General features: G+C 44.0%; 1 protein-coding gene across 10 annotated transcripts in view; it reads left to right on the top strand.

The window, feature by feature from the left end:
• Positions 1–15,644, top strand: part of sorcs2 (sortilin-related VPS10 domain containing receptor 2) — a 217,106-nt gene that overhangs the window by 110,225 nt on the left and 91,237 nt on the right. For all 10 annotated transcript variants that reach the window (XM_084043651.1, XM_084043649.1, XM_084043652.1 and 7 more), the window contains exon 3: positions 3,460–3,559. In XM_084043651.1, the coding sequence (XP_083899777.1) occupies positions 3,460–3,559 (100 nt within the window). The remainder of the gene's footprint in view (positions 1–3,459; positions 3,560–15,644) is intronic.

Here is a 15,644-nt window from a genome sequence, read left to right on the forward strand (position 1 = left end):
TCGGCCAGGGTCATTACAAAGCTATGTTCAAAGAACAGTGGAGCCAAAGTGAACAGCTGTAGGATAAACTTTGTTGCTTGTTTTGATTGACTTTTTTACTATGGCACATCTCACCAAAGAAACTCATGCCTTCAGAGTTGAATTGATGGTTTGAGTTTAGTCCAATCTTGTCATCCAAAATAAATAAATTGTGTCTGTATTCTGTTAAATGCAGCTCATCATTGAGTTACAGATGTGCCACTTCAAAACTTCACACGTTACTGTTCTTTCCCTGAAAGTGCCCTGAAAAGGCATTTTTTCCTCCCTGTTCTGCCCTTAAAATTGCACTGTTTTGCCCCTGAAAAGAAGTTGTCACTACACACCCCCGTTTTTCCCTTCAACAGACATCCATATACATGAGAACAAAAGAATGTGTGTTGAAGAAGGTGTCAGACTCATTATGAGGCGAAAGGTGATTTGAAGAGGTCCTTGACCAGTTGCTCAAAATAATTAGCATCATAAAAGCAGTGATCATCAAAATAATTCAGCATTTTAAATGCCCTTCTTTGTCCCTCTTATTGCCCTGGGAATCCCCTGAAAATGTACTGTCTTGGCGATGGCAGGACATGTGAAGTTTTGAAATGGCACATCTGTATATTGTCGGATACGTATAGGTTTCAATTTACATTGGAATTACAAACTGCAGCCTAAACATTGGGATTTTTTGTAATTACATTTTTTGATTCAAGTCACAACAAAGCTTTATAATACACTACAGGCCGGTGAAAACAGATCTTGTACAATCAATAACACTGTAAGTGTGTATGTATTATGTGTAATGTGCACATATCTGATAGTCACTGTCTTATACATTCATACCAACACATTCGTACCACAATCAGTTTGTGGCATGAGGCCATGAAACCTTTTTACACAATACACCTGAGACTCCTGGTGCTTTATTGTCCGTAACCGTTGCACCCAAAGAGGTCCTTTCTGTCTTGTGAAAATTGGCCACAGTCGAAAGTAGTTACGTAGTCCTTGCAGCTTTGATAACCTGCACATTTGTGGAGGGAATGGATATTGTAAACCCTCAGTGTTCAATGCCAATCTTGAAATATCTCTGTCCTTACATATACGGTTCACTGTTTTATCATGAAGCATAGACAATTTCACTTTATTTACCAAATGGATGTGTGAAATACCACCTCACTTGTAGAATGTGTGTGATCTGTTGCATTGTATTTATGTTGCCACACAACACACATTAAATGGCAGTAAATCAGCATTAATGGAAACCCTTTTAACATTAATGGCAACCCCTTCAGCAGTATTTCTGTCACCATGGTTGGTGCAATTGCATTCTGCTGCTGATAAATCAGAAGCTGCCCTCCGAAGCTAATTTGCCACTATTTCAAAAAGAAAGATGGCAATGATTAGATTGCTATAACCTTCGCTTAAAATTGCCATTTGTACCCTATTGGGAACAATTATTTGGATTGCTGATAACTGTCAGTTGAACGTCTCTATAAAGCATCCCAGATTGTGTCAGACAATCATCTGTCTTTGGTTCTGTAAGGCACAATGGCCTTCTCCCACCACAAATCAACTACTGTACCAGTGAACTTGCGGCCGATCATCAAACCGACCAGCTGACATCTGATCGTTGTAAAGAGCCACATCTGGCAACATCCTGTAGCCCGACAACAATGCAGAGAAAACAGGCTTCATTCTGAATCATACATCCGTCATGCCAAACACTGCCGTGTCTCAGTCAATGTAAGGCTTCCCCCAGGGCCTATGTGAACTCTTGGCTTGAAAGCCGTTCACGCATAAGTCATCATCACAAGGCAACACGTGTGACATGCAAAACTAAATCCATTAGCCGTGTGTGAGGATCTGTAGCGGGTTCATCAGACAGTCTTTCTTTGCTCTGCACGAGCAAAGGGCTCGGTGCTCTTTCATGACTCCTTTTCCTTGATGTGTATGGTTTTGTATGAGGCACGCATAGGAGATTAAGAAATAATGTTTTCCTGCACGCTGCTGATGCACGCTCAATTTCCTTGCATCACCCTTTCCATGGGCTCTCAGTATGCTCGCTGATTCCACCCGATGCTCTTCATTTGTCTTCCTAGAGGTGTCAGGTGCGGCAAGAGGCCTTGACGTATGAGGACATTAGATGGGAATCAGTGCCCTACGTCGTCCTAAAGTGCAGACGCATCTCTGTGCTTCCTCAAGCGTAGTGGCAGAAAGCACAATTTTTCCCAAGGTGTCTGTCTCTGTCTTCTTGAGACTCTGCATCTTTCGGCCTGTTTATTTTCTGTGCCAGTCCTCCCCTTTTTGTCCCTGTTTTTTTTTAACCAAACACTAAAGAAGAAGAAGAAGAAACTATAAAATACTGTATATAAAAACCTAGTGTTATAATACATCTGCCACACCCGCACACATGCACACATACTTTTAACGTTATCTTAAATCTCACCTCTGTCTGTGGCAATTAGACCTACTGACCCCCTTACCCTCACATAGCTCATAGCGCGGCACCGAGTGCCGTGCTATGAGCTTGTAGATCAGCTATTTTTTTTCAAATCTTTGAATATACATATTTTTAAAGCGAACATTTGTAACTCAAATCTTTGCTTTTGGGGGTCCCTGGAACACAATATCACTTTGATCTCCTGACCTGATGGGTCTGGCGTAGAGATGTGGGCAGACACAGCCCCCGAAGAGCATTCAGTGCATTGGAGCTGTCTGCTTGATGCTATTGAGCTGAGTTGAGATATTGAGCGCACGCACGCACGCACGCACGCACGCACGCACGCACGCACGCACGCACGCACGCACGCACGCACGCACGCACGCACGCACGCACGCACGCACGCACGCACGCACACACACACACACACACACACACACACACACACACACACCAGTCACCTCAACTGCTCTCAGGTGCCAGATTTGGGGATTTGCCAGCATTTCATTGCCATGCAGACTGGGGTCGTTACCTGTCATCATGGCATGGAGGTTGTAATACAGTGAAGGAGAGAGAGCTGATTGCCTGAATGTCTGTGGGAGCATTTTGAGACATGAGGGATAGATGTTACTCCTTGTGTCTGGACAAAATGTATTTGATTCCAGATGTAATCTGGTTATGTCAAATTTACGCGGTTTCTATCCCCACAGCAGGGGGTTCATGGAGCTACAAAAATGTTTATCTAGGGATGTGCGCTGGCCTAGCGGTCCAGGCGAATGTCTGGTAATCCAGTCTTACAGCGTGTCGTGGGATCGACTCCCGTTCCCAACAACCTTTCTTGTGTGTCACCTCCCCTTTTCCTGTCAGCCTACTTTCCTCTCAAAATAAAGGCAGAAAAGCCCCCAAAATATCTTTAAAAAAATGTTTATGTACACATACAGTAGTAGTTTTCAAAAGTTCACTGACTAAATGGCACCTTTGTCTATTTCTTCTTCTCCTTGCAGGTCCAGTGACTATGGAACCACCTACACTAAACTCAACCTGATGCCAGGAACCACCATCATTGTGACCAGCTTCTTCATCTGCCCTACCAACAAGAAAAAGGTATAGGACACTTCTCCATTCCTCTGGAGGCTCCATCTGCATTACCTCAGAGAGTTGGAAGCTTTAGTATATCAGTATCAGGTGAGGGTGAGTCAAAAGTTAGAAGGACGTTCAGATATAGAAGTGCAATATGGCTGCCCACAAAACTGGACAGTGATCTTTCACGAACAGCTGCAGAATCACAGTCATTGTCACAGTAATAAGTGGAAAGGCTCATGCTGAAGTGAAAGCACCGACTTTTTGTATAGGAGACTGGAGGTGACATTATGATTGGACCAGTGACTGTGGCAGCGTGCCTGATTGGCCGACGTTACTGACAGGGCCCAGGTTTCTCTGAATCGATGAGAAGATAGAGGAAGATTAGATGTAGTCACTCTTCTCACCAAGCTCCCTTCCCCATGTCCTTCTGGGACTCGCTTGAGTCAAGCTCGCCCACACACGCTAGCACTCGCACTCGCGCGCGCGCACACGCACACACACACACACACACACACACACACACACACACACACACACACACACACACACACACACACACACACACACGCACAATCAGAGGCGAGAGAGCAGCAGCATTTAATTGCTTGGGAATAGAGTCCTCCTAATTTCCCTCAGGGACCAGAGAGAGGAACAGAGAAATTGAGAGAAGGAGAAAGATATGTGGGGAGGAGAGGGTTGGTGGTGCCTGGGGAGGTCCTGGTTGTGAGAGCGTGTGTTCTCTGACAGTGGGGTGTCTGGTAATGGGAACTCTGGAACAAGACAGTGCTTAAACACACCTCCAGGCCTATAGCAAGAGGAGTGCTGTGACGGTGTGAGCTCAACACGGTTTCCTGGAGTGTGTGTGTGTGTGTGTGAGTGTGAGTGTGACAGTGTGTGTGCTCATAACCATGCAGGGGGTTTTGTGCATGCATATATTTGGTAGTATGGGGTAGTAGGAGTTTGGGCTTTTTATTCTTGAAAACGTGCATACTTGGAATTTTGCCGGTTAGCATGATGTACAGTACGATCATTACATATAACAGTGCATTGCATATCACAAGAATAATGCAGTATAGTACAAGATAAAATGTACTTTAACATCACCACGCTGCTCATGACAGAGTCGGATGGCTTAACATCAGACACCACCTAAAGTCTGGAGCATTGGCTGAGTTTAACAGGTTGTGCATCTTTAACAATAATTTCTGAAATCAGCCGGCACATTTTCTTGGTTCTCTGTGGAGTGCACTGGTTGGTGCAAGTACAATCATGGTTGTCTAAAAATCATCATGCTCTTGGTTTTGAGAGGAGATGCATAGTGCTGCATAGGACTTTTTGGGGTGAAGTTTTGGCCCACCACGGTGAAAAAGTCAGATTTCGAGAAACATATTTAATGTTGTGCATAATTTTGTTCAATGAACTGTCATTAACTTCAACATCTTTGCTGACAGCCCCATCGCTAGTGGTGCATGTCGGCATTAACACCACTTTTGGCAGCGCTTAGAGAACTAACTAATGTGCATCCTGAATGAGCAAAGCTAGCGTGTACTGCTAGAGCAGCACACTATTGCACGAGGACCGATGATGTACAGTATTTATATAATCTACTACATTATTTATGTGAGTTATTTAATATTTTGGGTTCCAGGCTTCAGGTTAATTCCAGAAGGGATAGTGATTTATTTCCGTGTACAAAGTTAATGTGTACCCGGCCTCATCCCTGATGCATAGCATGCAAAGCACTGCTTTGATCCCAATAACAAAATATTAGTATGCATAGGGTAGAGTTCTTACTGCTTACTTCCCCTAGTCTGTAGCTAAATTACAAAGGGGCATGCATACACAATGTGTGCATACGTACGAGCGCGCGCACACACACACACACACACACACACACACACACACACACACACACACACACACACACACACACACACACACACACACACACACACACACACACACACACACACGCGCACGCGCGCTGATCAATACTGCTAATCACATCAGAAATGGCAGACGAGTGGGTCCGTAAGCCTGGCAAAGGGGATTACACATGGGGTGTGAAGAGATCACATTGAAAAGGTGCGAGGGGCCACGCGCAATCAATAGGTCCAGAAGCAATTAGAGTGAGAGGAGAACTCAGACAAAGACATCAGCCTCTCTACAGTGCATCACGGAGTGCTCCATTAGAGACGTGCTGGAGAGTCTTTCTAGGAGAGGGCTGAAAGGGCCCTCCATTGCACTTCAGCAGAAACAAATCGGCTTTGAGGCTGCAGGTTTGCTGTGTGGGTGATTTATTTTATTTATTTTGTCCAGCGGTTGGTTGTCTCAGTAAAGGATTCACTTAACCTCATTGATCACAGAGCACAGACCTTGCAATCTTGTTCTTTTGTTGCGGGTACAAAGAGCTTGTTTGGATGCACTTAAAATACTCCCGACGCATTGCTGCTTCCCCGTGACGAGAAGTGAGAGTGCTGAGGGGAGGGAGGGCACGTGCAGTGATGGAAGAAGTGTACTCCCATGTGTTACTTAAGTAAAAGTATCAATACTACAATGTATGTAGATATACTCTGTTACAAGCAAAAGTCCTGTATTTCAAAATGTTTTCAAAATTTCAAAAGTGTTGGCGTCACAATGTACGTAAACTACCAAAAGTAAAAGTACTCATTGCGCAGAATGTAATTATAGGTGATATGATGGCGAAAGAGGCAAAAAAAAGAGGAGAGAGAGAGAGAGAGAGAGAGAGAGAGAGAGAGCTCTGTGCATAACTGTAGTCCTAGGCTGTTCGACTTTATGTTCCCATAGCTTTGTTCAGCAGATTTGAACTGGAAATTGAACGTGAAAGTGTTATACTGTATGTGTTTCGGGTTCAAACCAACAGACATGCCACCTCCTTAAAATCAGGGACTACAGTCTGTTGTCCGATTGTTGTCTTCCACCTGTCACGTCTCTCTGTACACCACCAGAGGGCCTCTGGTGTACTGAGAGAGAGACGGAGTGTTTAACCCACGGTCAGAAGGCTACGTGAGCTCATTAACACCAATGAACTCACAGTGCAGTGAGGGGGCACGTGCTCTCACTGCCACGTCTGTGTAAGACGTTGAGAACACTTTCAAAACGTCCACTTCCATCCTCAGAGCGGATGAAGTCCTCCTTCCCATCGTCCCCTAATATCTACAGTCGCAATTTTAAGAGCAGCTGACAGTTGAGATGTGATGGCCGTGATGTGTCCAGCCTGGTCGCTTCCTGTCAGATTAAGGTTCAATAATTCAGCGAGTTTCATTTCATCTCATACCCCCCCCCACACACACACACCCCACCCCCACCCCCTCAGGGCTTTAGCGTGCTGTTTGATCCATGCACTCTCTCTCTCTCTCTCTCTCTCTCTCTCTCTCTCTCTCTCTCTCTCTCTCTCTCTCTCTCTCTTTCAGCTGTGTGACATCATATCGTTAGGACGTGGACCTATAAGGAAAAGTTAATCAAATGTTTGATACGCACATTTCCCATCCTCCCCCAAGTCTCTCAGCTTCAAAAATATAAATACATAACAAGTGACCTCTAATCTCAACTTGACAGGGGTGCGTGTGTCTTAGTATAAGTGCTGCACTGCGCTGCGCACACACACACACACACACACCCGCGCGCACGCCACAGAACCTCTACTCTCCTCCCTCCCTTCCAGTGTTGCCATGTCTGCCTAAGCGATATATATTGGTAGCTGCTTTTTTTAGGCTTGTGTCTACAGTGTAGTGGCTTATTTGGGCTTGTTTCCTAATGTTTTTTAAACCAGTCGTTCTAAAAACATTGTCATGGCTAGGACCCCCAAATTAATAAGTATTTGTTCGCGGCCCCTTATCTGAAAATATTTTGTGCCAGAGACCCCATATAAGATTTGTGTAAAATGCTCCAAAATATTCCAGTTTTTTTTTCAGATTTTCTTGAAAATAGCAGATCTACAGTACAAGCTTCGCACAACGCATCGCATCACATTTTTGGGCTTGTTCTGCTTATTTCTCTCAGAAAATCTGGCAACACTGCTCCCTTCCTGCAGCTGTCTCTCACATCTCCACCGTAGAGAATCGGCGTCACCTTCACTCTCCTCCCCTTAAATTGATCAGGGAGCTGCTTGACGGATGTATAAACCACATGAACCCATAGCGTCCCTATTTTGGGCATGTCATAATAGGCGAACATTTGGCGCATCTCCACCGTAGAGAATTGGCATCACCTTCACTCTCCCCCCCTTAAATTGATCAGGGAGCTGCTTGATGGACGTTAACCCGCTTAAACTATAGCGTCCCAATTCTGAGGCATGTCATAAAATTCAGCTAAAACAGGCTAAAATTCAGTTAAAATAGCCTCTCTACAAGTTTTTTATACACACTTAAAAATGTACGCTATTTGCCTCAATGGTTTTATACCAAGCAATCTGGGAACCCATTGGTATAAAAAATCCTTTAATTGTAGAGACTGTTTACTCTCCTTCAGCCCTCCTCTTCCGTTGGTGCTCCTTTGTTTTCATTCCTAATATTCCCAAGTGACAGCTAAATCTTGACATATTTCTATTTGTTCCAAAAGCTTTATACCAAGTTACCCCTGCTTTTATATATAACTGCTTCTGACAGCAAATGCAAAATTCTCCTGGTTTTGTAAGCTAGTGTTTTAATGCAATGTGACACAGCTCTGTTTACACATCTCTTTATTCCATCTTAATTGTATTGTATATACATTTCTTAGTCTTGATTTTAGTTTGGTTTGTTTCAAGTTTGCTTTGGCAATGTTTCATGCCTATACAGTATAACACCCCTTTGAATTGAATTGAATTAATTGAATCTGGTGCAATAACTCAGTCAAATTGCAGTTCACCGTATATATCAGTCTGTATCAGTTTTGCAGTAATCCACATTTATCATGTCTGTGTTGTTTTGTACTTCCTGATTCTCCAACTCTCATTAGCTACATTATCTCTTGTCACATGCTACACGCCTCGTACATCTATAATTCACATTTGTCTTCAATGTATTTCTCCAGCAGACACCATATAGATTGTATTGCTGCAATCCATTCAGATTAGAGCATAGCATGACACATGATTATCCATGACCCGCCATCGATCAGTCCTATTGATCACCACTTCCTGCAGCTGTGGCCGGACTCTTAACCCATTAAAGCCGGGAACGCATCTCTGTCATTTTAGATTTTCTGTGGCTATTCAAAAATAGCAGATATAGAAGCTCATAGCGCGGCTATGAGCTTGTAGATCTACTATTTTTTGGAAAAATCTTGGAAATGTTGTGCAAATCTTTGTATATACATATTTTTTAAAGCGAACATTTTTAACTCAAATCTTTGCTTCTGGGGATTCTACAAACATCTTTTGAAACAGTTTTTTGAAAAAAAAGTCAAGGACCACCCAAAATGATACGTATTTGGCCGTGGACCCCCATTTCAAAATATTTTTTTCTGGGGACCCCCAGAAGTTGTAACTTAAAAATGAGTTAAAAATGTTTCCTTAAAAAAAATACATATTCACAGATTTGCACCAAATGTTCATGATTTTTTCAAAAATAGACCAAATAAATCTAAAAAATACACATATTCTTTCCCGGTCTAAATGGGTTAAGAGTGTCCCCTCCTGGATTGCGCGCGCCCCACAGTGATTACAGGCTACAGCCCCCGCTGCCATTTGGGGTCCACCCACCCGTGGCTGGCCCTAAATGGATTGACCTGCCCTGGATCTGCCTTTGAGATCGATAGGGGGTGACATACTGTAGAGCCATAGACTCACACTGCTATCTGCTGGCGAGACCCCCAAAGAGGGACGGGGCCAAGCACTTGATCCGTGCTATGGCTGCTTGATCTCCTCAATGCACATCACAGGTTTATAGGTGCGGAAAAAGTGGCTGAAATGTGTTTTTGTGCAAGCTCCATCATTCGATCTTCAGTAGCCTACTCTGTGTTTGTATGCTATACTGTAGTGTTACAGAGGCATTGCTAGAAGAGAAGAGAACTAGGAAACATAAAGGGAGAAAAAATAAACAAAGGCATGATAATAATCAACTGTATTTTACTGTAAGAAAATAAGCACAAAATAAATACTGTAAGAGTAGTGTGATCTGAGGATCACACTATAGAGAATAAAGCTGATATGTATTTTAAGCACTAACTGTATTACATCATTTGCCTCAATTAGGCTAGTGATAGTGTATTAATTCATTTGGCGTCCAGTGCTATACGAGTCAGCCTTCATTATCACTCGTGGAAACTGCAGCGACAGAATCGCTTATTGACTTTGACGTCGCAATAGCCTAATAATAGATTATATCTGTCTCTAATCCCTTTATAGCCCATTTGGATTAAAAAAAAGAAATAGCAGTCCAAATGTAGCTTTTTTTCGAAAGCATTTTTTGGGTGAACTACTCCTTTAACAAGCTGTCGGTGTGCAGTGCTAAAGCCATTAAGACAGGACCTGTCATGCTGTAAGAATGCACAATAATAATGCACAGTAAAACAGACACTTGCCCTTATCCACTTAAACCCCAGCATCCGTATTGTGGGGAAAGCTTTTGCAGACAGTAGCAGATCGACAAGCTCACAACGCGTCGAGACACGTTGTTAGCTTGTCAATCTGCTATTTTCAGACCGAGGTGTGAAGATCAGGGTTGCCATGTCCGCTTATTAAGGTTTCGAGGCCAATAGGCTCGAAGCCTTATTACATCTGTAAGAGTTCATTATTCTTCCGCCGGTTTTGCCAGTTCTGGCCTAACCGCGTGGTCACTTTTTATGAAATTCGGCAATATGGTAGAGGGCTATGCCAAACGGCGAAAACCCGAAACTCACAAACATTGGCCAAAGGGTGGCGCTGTAGCACTCAATTGAAATATGCCAACTTTGAACAGGTACAACTCATGCCCTGTTTGACCCACAGCCATGAAACAATGCACACATGCGTCTCCTCATGCCTAACAACTTTCACACTCTGACTTTTGACCTCTGACCTTTAGATCTCCCACCATTTTGAATTCTATGAAAAGCAGTAAAAAAGACTCTTCCTTCGTACAGATTGAGCAATCTGTACGAAACTGTATACACATGAACTTTGGACCAATGCCGACAGACGTGAGCAAGCGGATTTTCCATAAGTGAAAACGTTAAGCTTTTATAAGCCAATGAAAATTGCAGTTTTATGACAATTATTCATCTGCCCCTAACACATACATGCAGACTCACATTTGTTTGACACTTTGCAATATTGTAGAGGGTCCTTCCAAGTATCACTGAAACCAATCTTACTCCAATAGGTCAAAGGGGGGCGCTATAGCAATTTTTTGAAAATGCAAACTTTAAACAGGCAAAAGTCATGCCTCGTTTGGCCGACAGCCGTTAAACCTGCTTACACATGTGCCTTGACTCATGAGGAACACATGTATCACTTTGACCAGTAAGCTCTGCCCTTAGATTGTCTGCAATTTTGAGCAGTTTGAAAAACATTTAAATCCAGGATTTCTGAGCAATTTGCGTGAAAGTGTGTCATGTGTGTGAACTCCCTTTTCACTAGTTCGGGTCTGTTGGCCCAATGGCTTAATCATCTGCCTTGATACCACAGGGTCGCCGGTTCAAATCCCATGTCATGCAGACTTCAACTCAATTGCATTGCACACAACATGATTGTATCAATGAATAAACATGCAATTGATAAATGAAATGCTTATTGAGAGTAGTTATTTTCAATATATGACGTACTTCATTCCCTCTTTTGTTTTGTTTTGTTGGATTCTCCTTTTTCACTGACTAAGGCTGTGGGTTGAATAGCTTGATCAATACACTGTTAGTCTCATGTGCCAGAGGTCCATGGTTCAAACCCCACTCGTCACAGTTTACATTTAAATTACATTGTACAAAACATGACCCTGTTAATTCAGACATGTGCAATTTTCAAACAATAACATGAAATGCTTTTTTGAGAGTAGTTTTTTTTAATGTATGACATACTTTCTTGTGAAAATAGCCGATCTACAATCTCACACCTTTTTAGATAGCAACGCATTGTGAGCTTGTAGATCGACTATTTTCACTAGTTTCCATTCCGAAATGTATTGAGCAGTTTGAAAAACATTTAAACCAAGGATTTCTGAGCAATTTGCGTGAAACTGTGTCAAATAAATGTTTGAGGCCCTTTTTCACAGGTTCAGGTGTGTTGGTTCAATAGCTTGATCGCTTAATCATTTGCCTTGAAACCACAGGGTTGCCGGTTCGAATCTCACCTCATGTAGACTTATAATTGCACTGCACACAACATGACTGTATCAATAAATGCATGTGCAATTGTTAAAAATAACGAGAAATGTATACTTGAAAGTAGTTATTTTTAATGCATGACGTACTTCATTCGCCCTTTTGTTTTGTTTTGTTAGATTCTCCTTTCTCACTGTCTGATCCTGTGGATTCAATAGCTCCACCAGTAGAGTGTGAGCCTCACAACAACACATTGTCAGCTTGTAGATCAACTATTTTCACTACTTTCCATTCCAAGAACACAAAACAAAACTTTATTGCTAAATATTTGTCAACCAGTAATCTAGAGTAGTTAGCAGAACAGAGGCTTGGTTCATAACGGACTGAAAAACCTATAGATATCAACAGACACCATCAGGGAGGCTATATTTCTAGTTCAATAAGAAGAGAGGCAGCCTGTGAATCCATAGGTCGCTGGTTTGATCCCTGTCCCCAACAATGCATTGAGGTGATCATTATTTGGAATTCTTACTTTGTTACAAACATACTCCTGGTAGCCTGTCTGTCTGTCTGTCTGCCTCTCTCTCACTCTGGCACAGTCTGGCACACTCTGTCACACTCTGGCACACTCTGTCACAGTCTGTCTGTCTGCCAGTCTGCCACTCTGTCACTGTCTGTCTGTCTGCCAGTCTGCCAGTCTGCCACAGTCTGTCTGTCTGCCAGTCTGCCACTCTGTCACAGTCTGCCAGTCTGCCAGTCTGCCACTCTGTCACTGTCTGTCTGTCTGCCAGTCTGCCACTCTGCCACTCTGTCACAGTCTGTCTGTCTGTCTGTCTGTCTGCCACTCTGTCACAGTCTGCCAGTCTGTCACAGTCTGCCAGTCTGCCAGTCTGCCACTCTGTCACAGTCTGCCAGTCTGCCACTCTGTCACAGTCTGCCAGTGTGCCACTCTGTCACTGTCTGTCTGTCTGTCTGTCTGCCAGTCTGCCACAGTCTGTCTGTCTGCCAGTCTGCCAGTCTGCCACTCTGTCACAGTCTGCCAGTCTGCCACTTTGTCACTGTCTGTCTGTCTGTCTGTCTGCCAGTCTGCCAGTCTGCCACTCTGTCACAGTCTGTCTGTCTGCCAGTCTGCCACTCTGTCACAGTCTGCCAGTCTGCCAGTCTGCCAGTCTGCCAGTCTGCCACTCTGTCACAGTCTGCCAGTCTGCCAGTCTGCCAGTCTGCCACTCTGTCACAGTCTGCCAGTCTGCCAGTCTATCACAGTCTGCCAGTCTGCCAGTCTGCCACTCTGTCACTGTCTGTCTGTCTGCCAGTCTGCCAGTCTGCCACAGTCTGTTTGTCTGCCAGTCTGCCAGTCTGCCACAGTCTGTCACAGTCTGCCAGTCTGCCAGTCTGCCACTCTGTCACAGTCTGCCAGTCTGCCAGTCTGCCACTCTGTCACAGTCTGCCAGTCTGCCAGTATGCCACTCTGTCACAGTCTGCCAGTCTGCCAGTTTGTCACAGTCTGCCAGTCTGCCACTCTGTCACAGTCTGCCAGTCTGCCAGTCTGCCACTCTGCCAGTTTTCTCGAAACCGCTCATTGCTGCTTGCAGCTATATTTATAAGTTATCTTGGGCTTGTTTTTCTGTAAGGTCGCTTGTAAATATTGGTAGTTGCGGGCCGGGTTGCGTATCTTTTGGCTAGTTTGTTGTTTCTAAAGTGTAGTTGCTTATTTTGGCTTGTTTCCTAATGTTCTTTAAAGCAGTGGTCCTCAAACATTTTCATGTCAAGGACCTCCACGTTAATATGTATTTGTCCACGGACTCCCCATCTAAAAGTATTGTGTGATTCCTGTATCAGATTTGTTTTGTTAAAATGTTTTTAAAAACATATTCAAAATGCTTCACTTTTTTCAAGATTTGTTTTGAAAATAGCAGATCCACAAGCTCACAACGCGTCGCATCCCGACGCGTTGTGAGCTTGTGGATCTGCTATTTTCAAATATCCGATGCTCATGTGGCCTATGATAGTCGCTTCTTTTGGGCTTGTTTTCATAGACCTAGTTGATTATTCCTTTCGCAAAATCTGGCAACACTGGTGAAGACAAGTTTGATGTGTCAGTAGGTGGCGGATTCAGAGATCTTTTTGTGTATGTTTAAAGTCCCAGTCATAACCGTCTCTCTCCTCTCTCTCTCTCTCTCTCTCTCTCTCTCTCTCTCTCTCTCTCTCTCTCTCTCTCTCTCTCTCTCTCTCTCTCTCCTCTCTTATCATCTCTCATTCTGTTTATTTCCCAACCTTGTGAATCCTTCCTTTATTGTCGGGCCAACCGTCTAGCCATCTCTTTGTCTCCTGCTCTCTCTCTGGGTGTAGATATATAGTGACGTCCACCATGTTCTATCGTCCCCATAAATATTAACACCACAATGGAGGCTATTTATACTGCCCTCTCTTCCTCCCATCTTCTCTCTCTGCCTCTTTCTCTCTGCCTCTTTGTCTTTCTCTGTCTCTCTGTCTCTCTGTCTCTCTGTCTGTCTCTCTCTCTCTCTCTCTTAATGCTCTAACCTCACTCACCCCCCACCATTCCGCCTTCCTCACCAACTGCGGATGCGAGACCCTGAGTAAGACGGCACAGATTGATTGATCCTAAATGAGTGGGTGTGTGCGTGTGTGCACGCTCGCGTGTGCTTGCGTGTGTGTGAAAGAGAAGTGACAGGCGGAATGAAAGCGAGAGTATGGGCAGATTAGAAGGAAGAATAAGATGGATAGATGGAAGATAGATGGATTATGGCGGAGGAGGGTACATGTGTGTGCGTGCGTGCGTGCATGCATGCATGCGCGTGTGTGTGCGTGCGTGTGCATGCATGCGTGCGTGCATATGTTAATGTCTTAGAGTGCGTTTTCTAAACCAGTGGAGTCGCTGAAACAGCAATCTGATGGTGGAAGAAGAAAAACGAAAGTAGTAAAGGAGGGAGTGAGTGAGTGAGTGAGTGAGTGAGTGAGTGAGTGAGGGAAGGAGTGAGTGAGTGAGGGAGGGAGTCAGGGAGGGCGGGGCGGAGAAAGTGAGCGATGAAGGGAGGGCGATGGAGTGATAAATAACCCAACAATAAACAGAGACGAAAAGTGCACTGAGCCGCAGTGTTGGTCACAATCCCAACCAATAAGATCCGGAACTGCAGTGCAACTATATTCTGTGTGGGTGATGTTTTTACACAGCAACATCCAGGAAAATGTCTACAAACTAACAGTGGATTTGACGATGTATATTTTAGCAAAGCTGCGTGTTCATGTTTGGCATGTTGTGTATGCACGTTGTGTGCAGCCAGATGCTGCCTGGATCCATTAAGACAGGGGTCCCCAACCTTAGGTCCATTCACTGGATAATATCAGAAATCCTCATTATGCAAATGTAATATTTATAATAATATTAATTCCAATACATTACAGCAATCAGTGTGATTCAATTTTGATTGTCATTCTTGTTCCATAGGAAGTCTCTCTATGTCTTTATCGTGTTTTGTCCTGCTGTCTCTCTATGTCTCTCCTTATCTCTCTCTGTCTGTCTCTTTCACACACGCACTCACGCACACACGCACGCACGCACGCACAAACGCACGCACAAGCCAATTCCTTCATTCAGTAGCTCACCATTCACCAATGCATCCCCACTCTCCTCTGTCCGTCTCTCCCATTCCCCATGTGCTGAGAACAGTGGGTGTGGGGGTTGGGGGGTTGGTGCGGGGTTGTGGGTTAGAGAAACCCCGGATGATGGAGAGAAAGAGGAGAGAATGATGAAAGCTGAGATCTGAAACTGGAAAATTGATCTTTTTCTTTGGAACTCGTCTTTGAACTGCGAGCGAGGCTGAATATAAATTGATACATTTGCTGTAGC

The sequence above is a fragment of the Gymnoscopelus microlampas genome, assembly GCF_963454915.1.
Source record: "Gymnoscopelus microlampas genome assembly, chromosome: 19".
In the NCBI taxonomy this organism is placed as follows: Eukaryota; Metazoa; Chordata; class Actinopteri; order Myctophiformes; family Myctophidae; genus Gymnoscopelus; species Gymnoscopelus microlampas.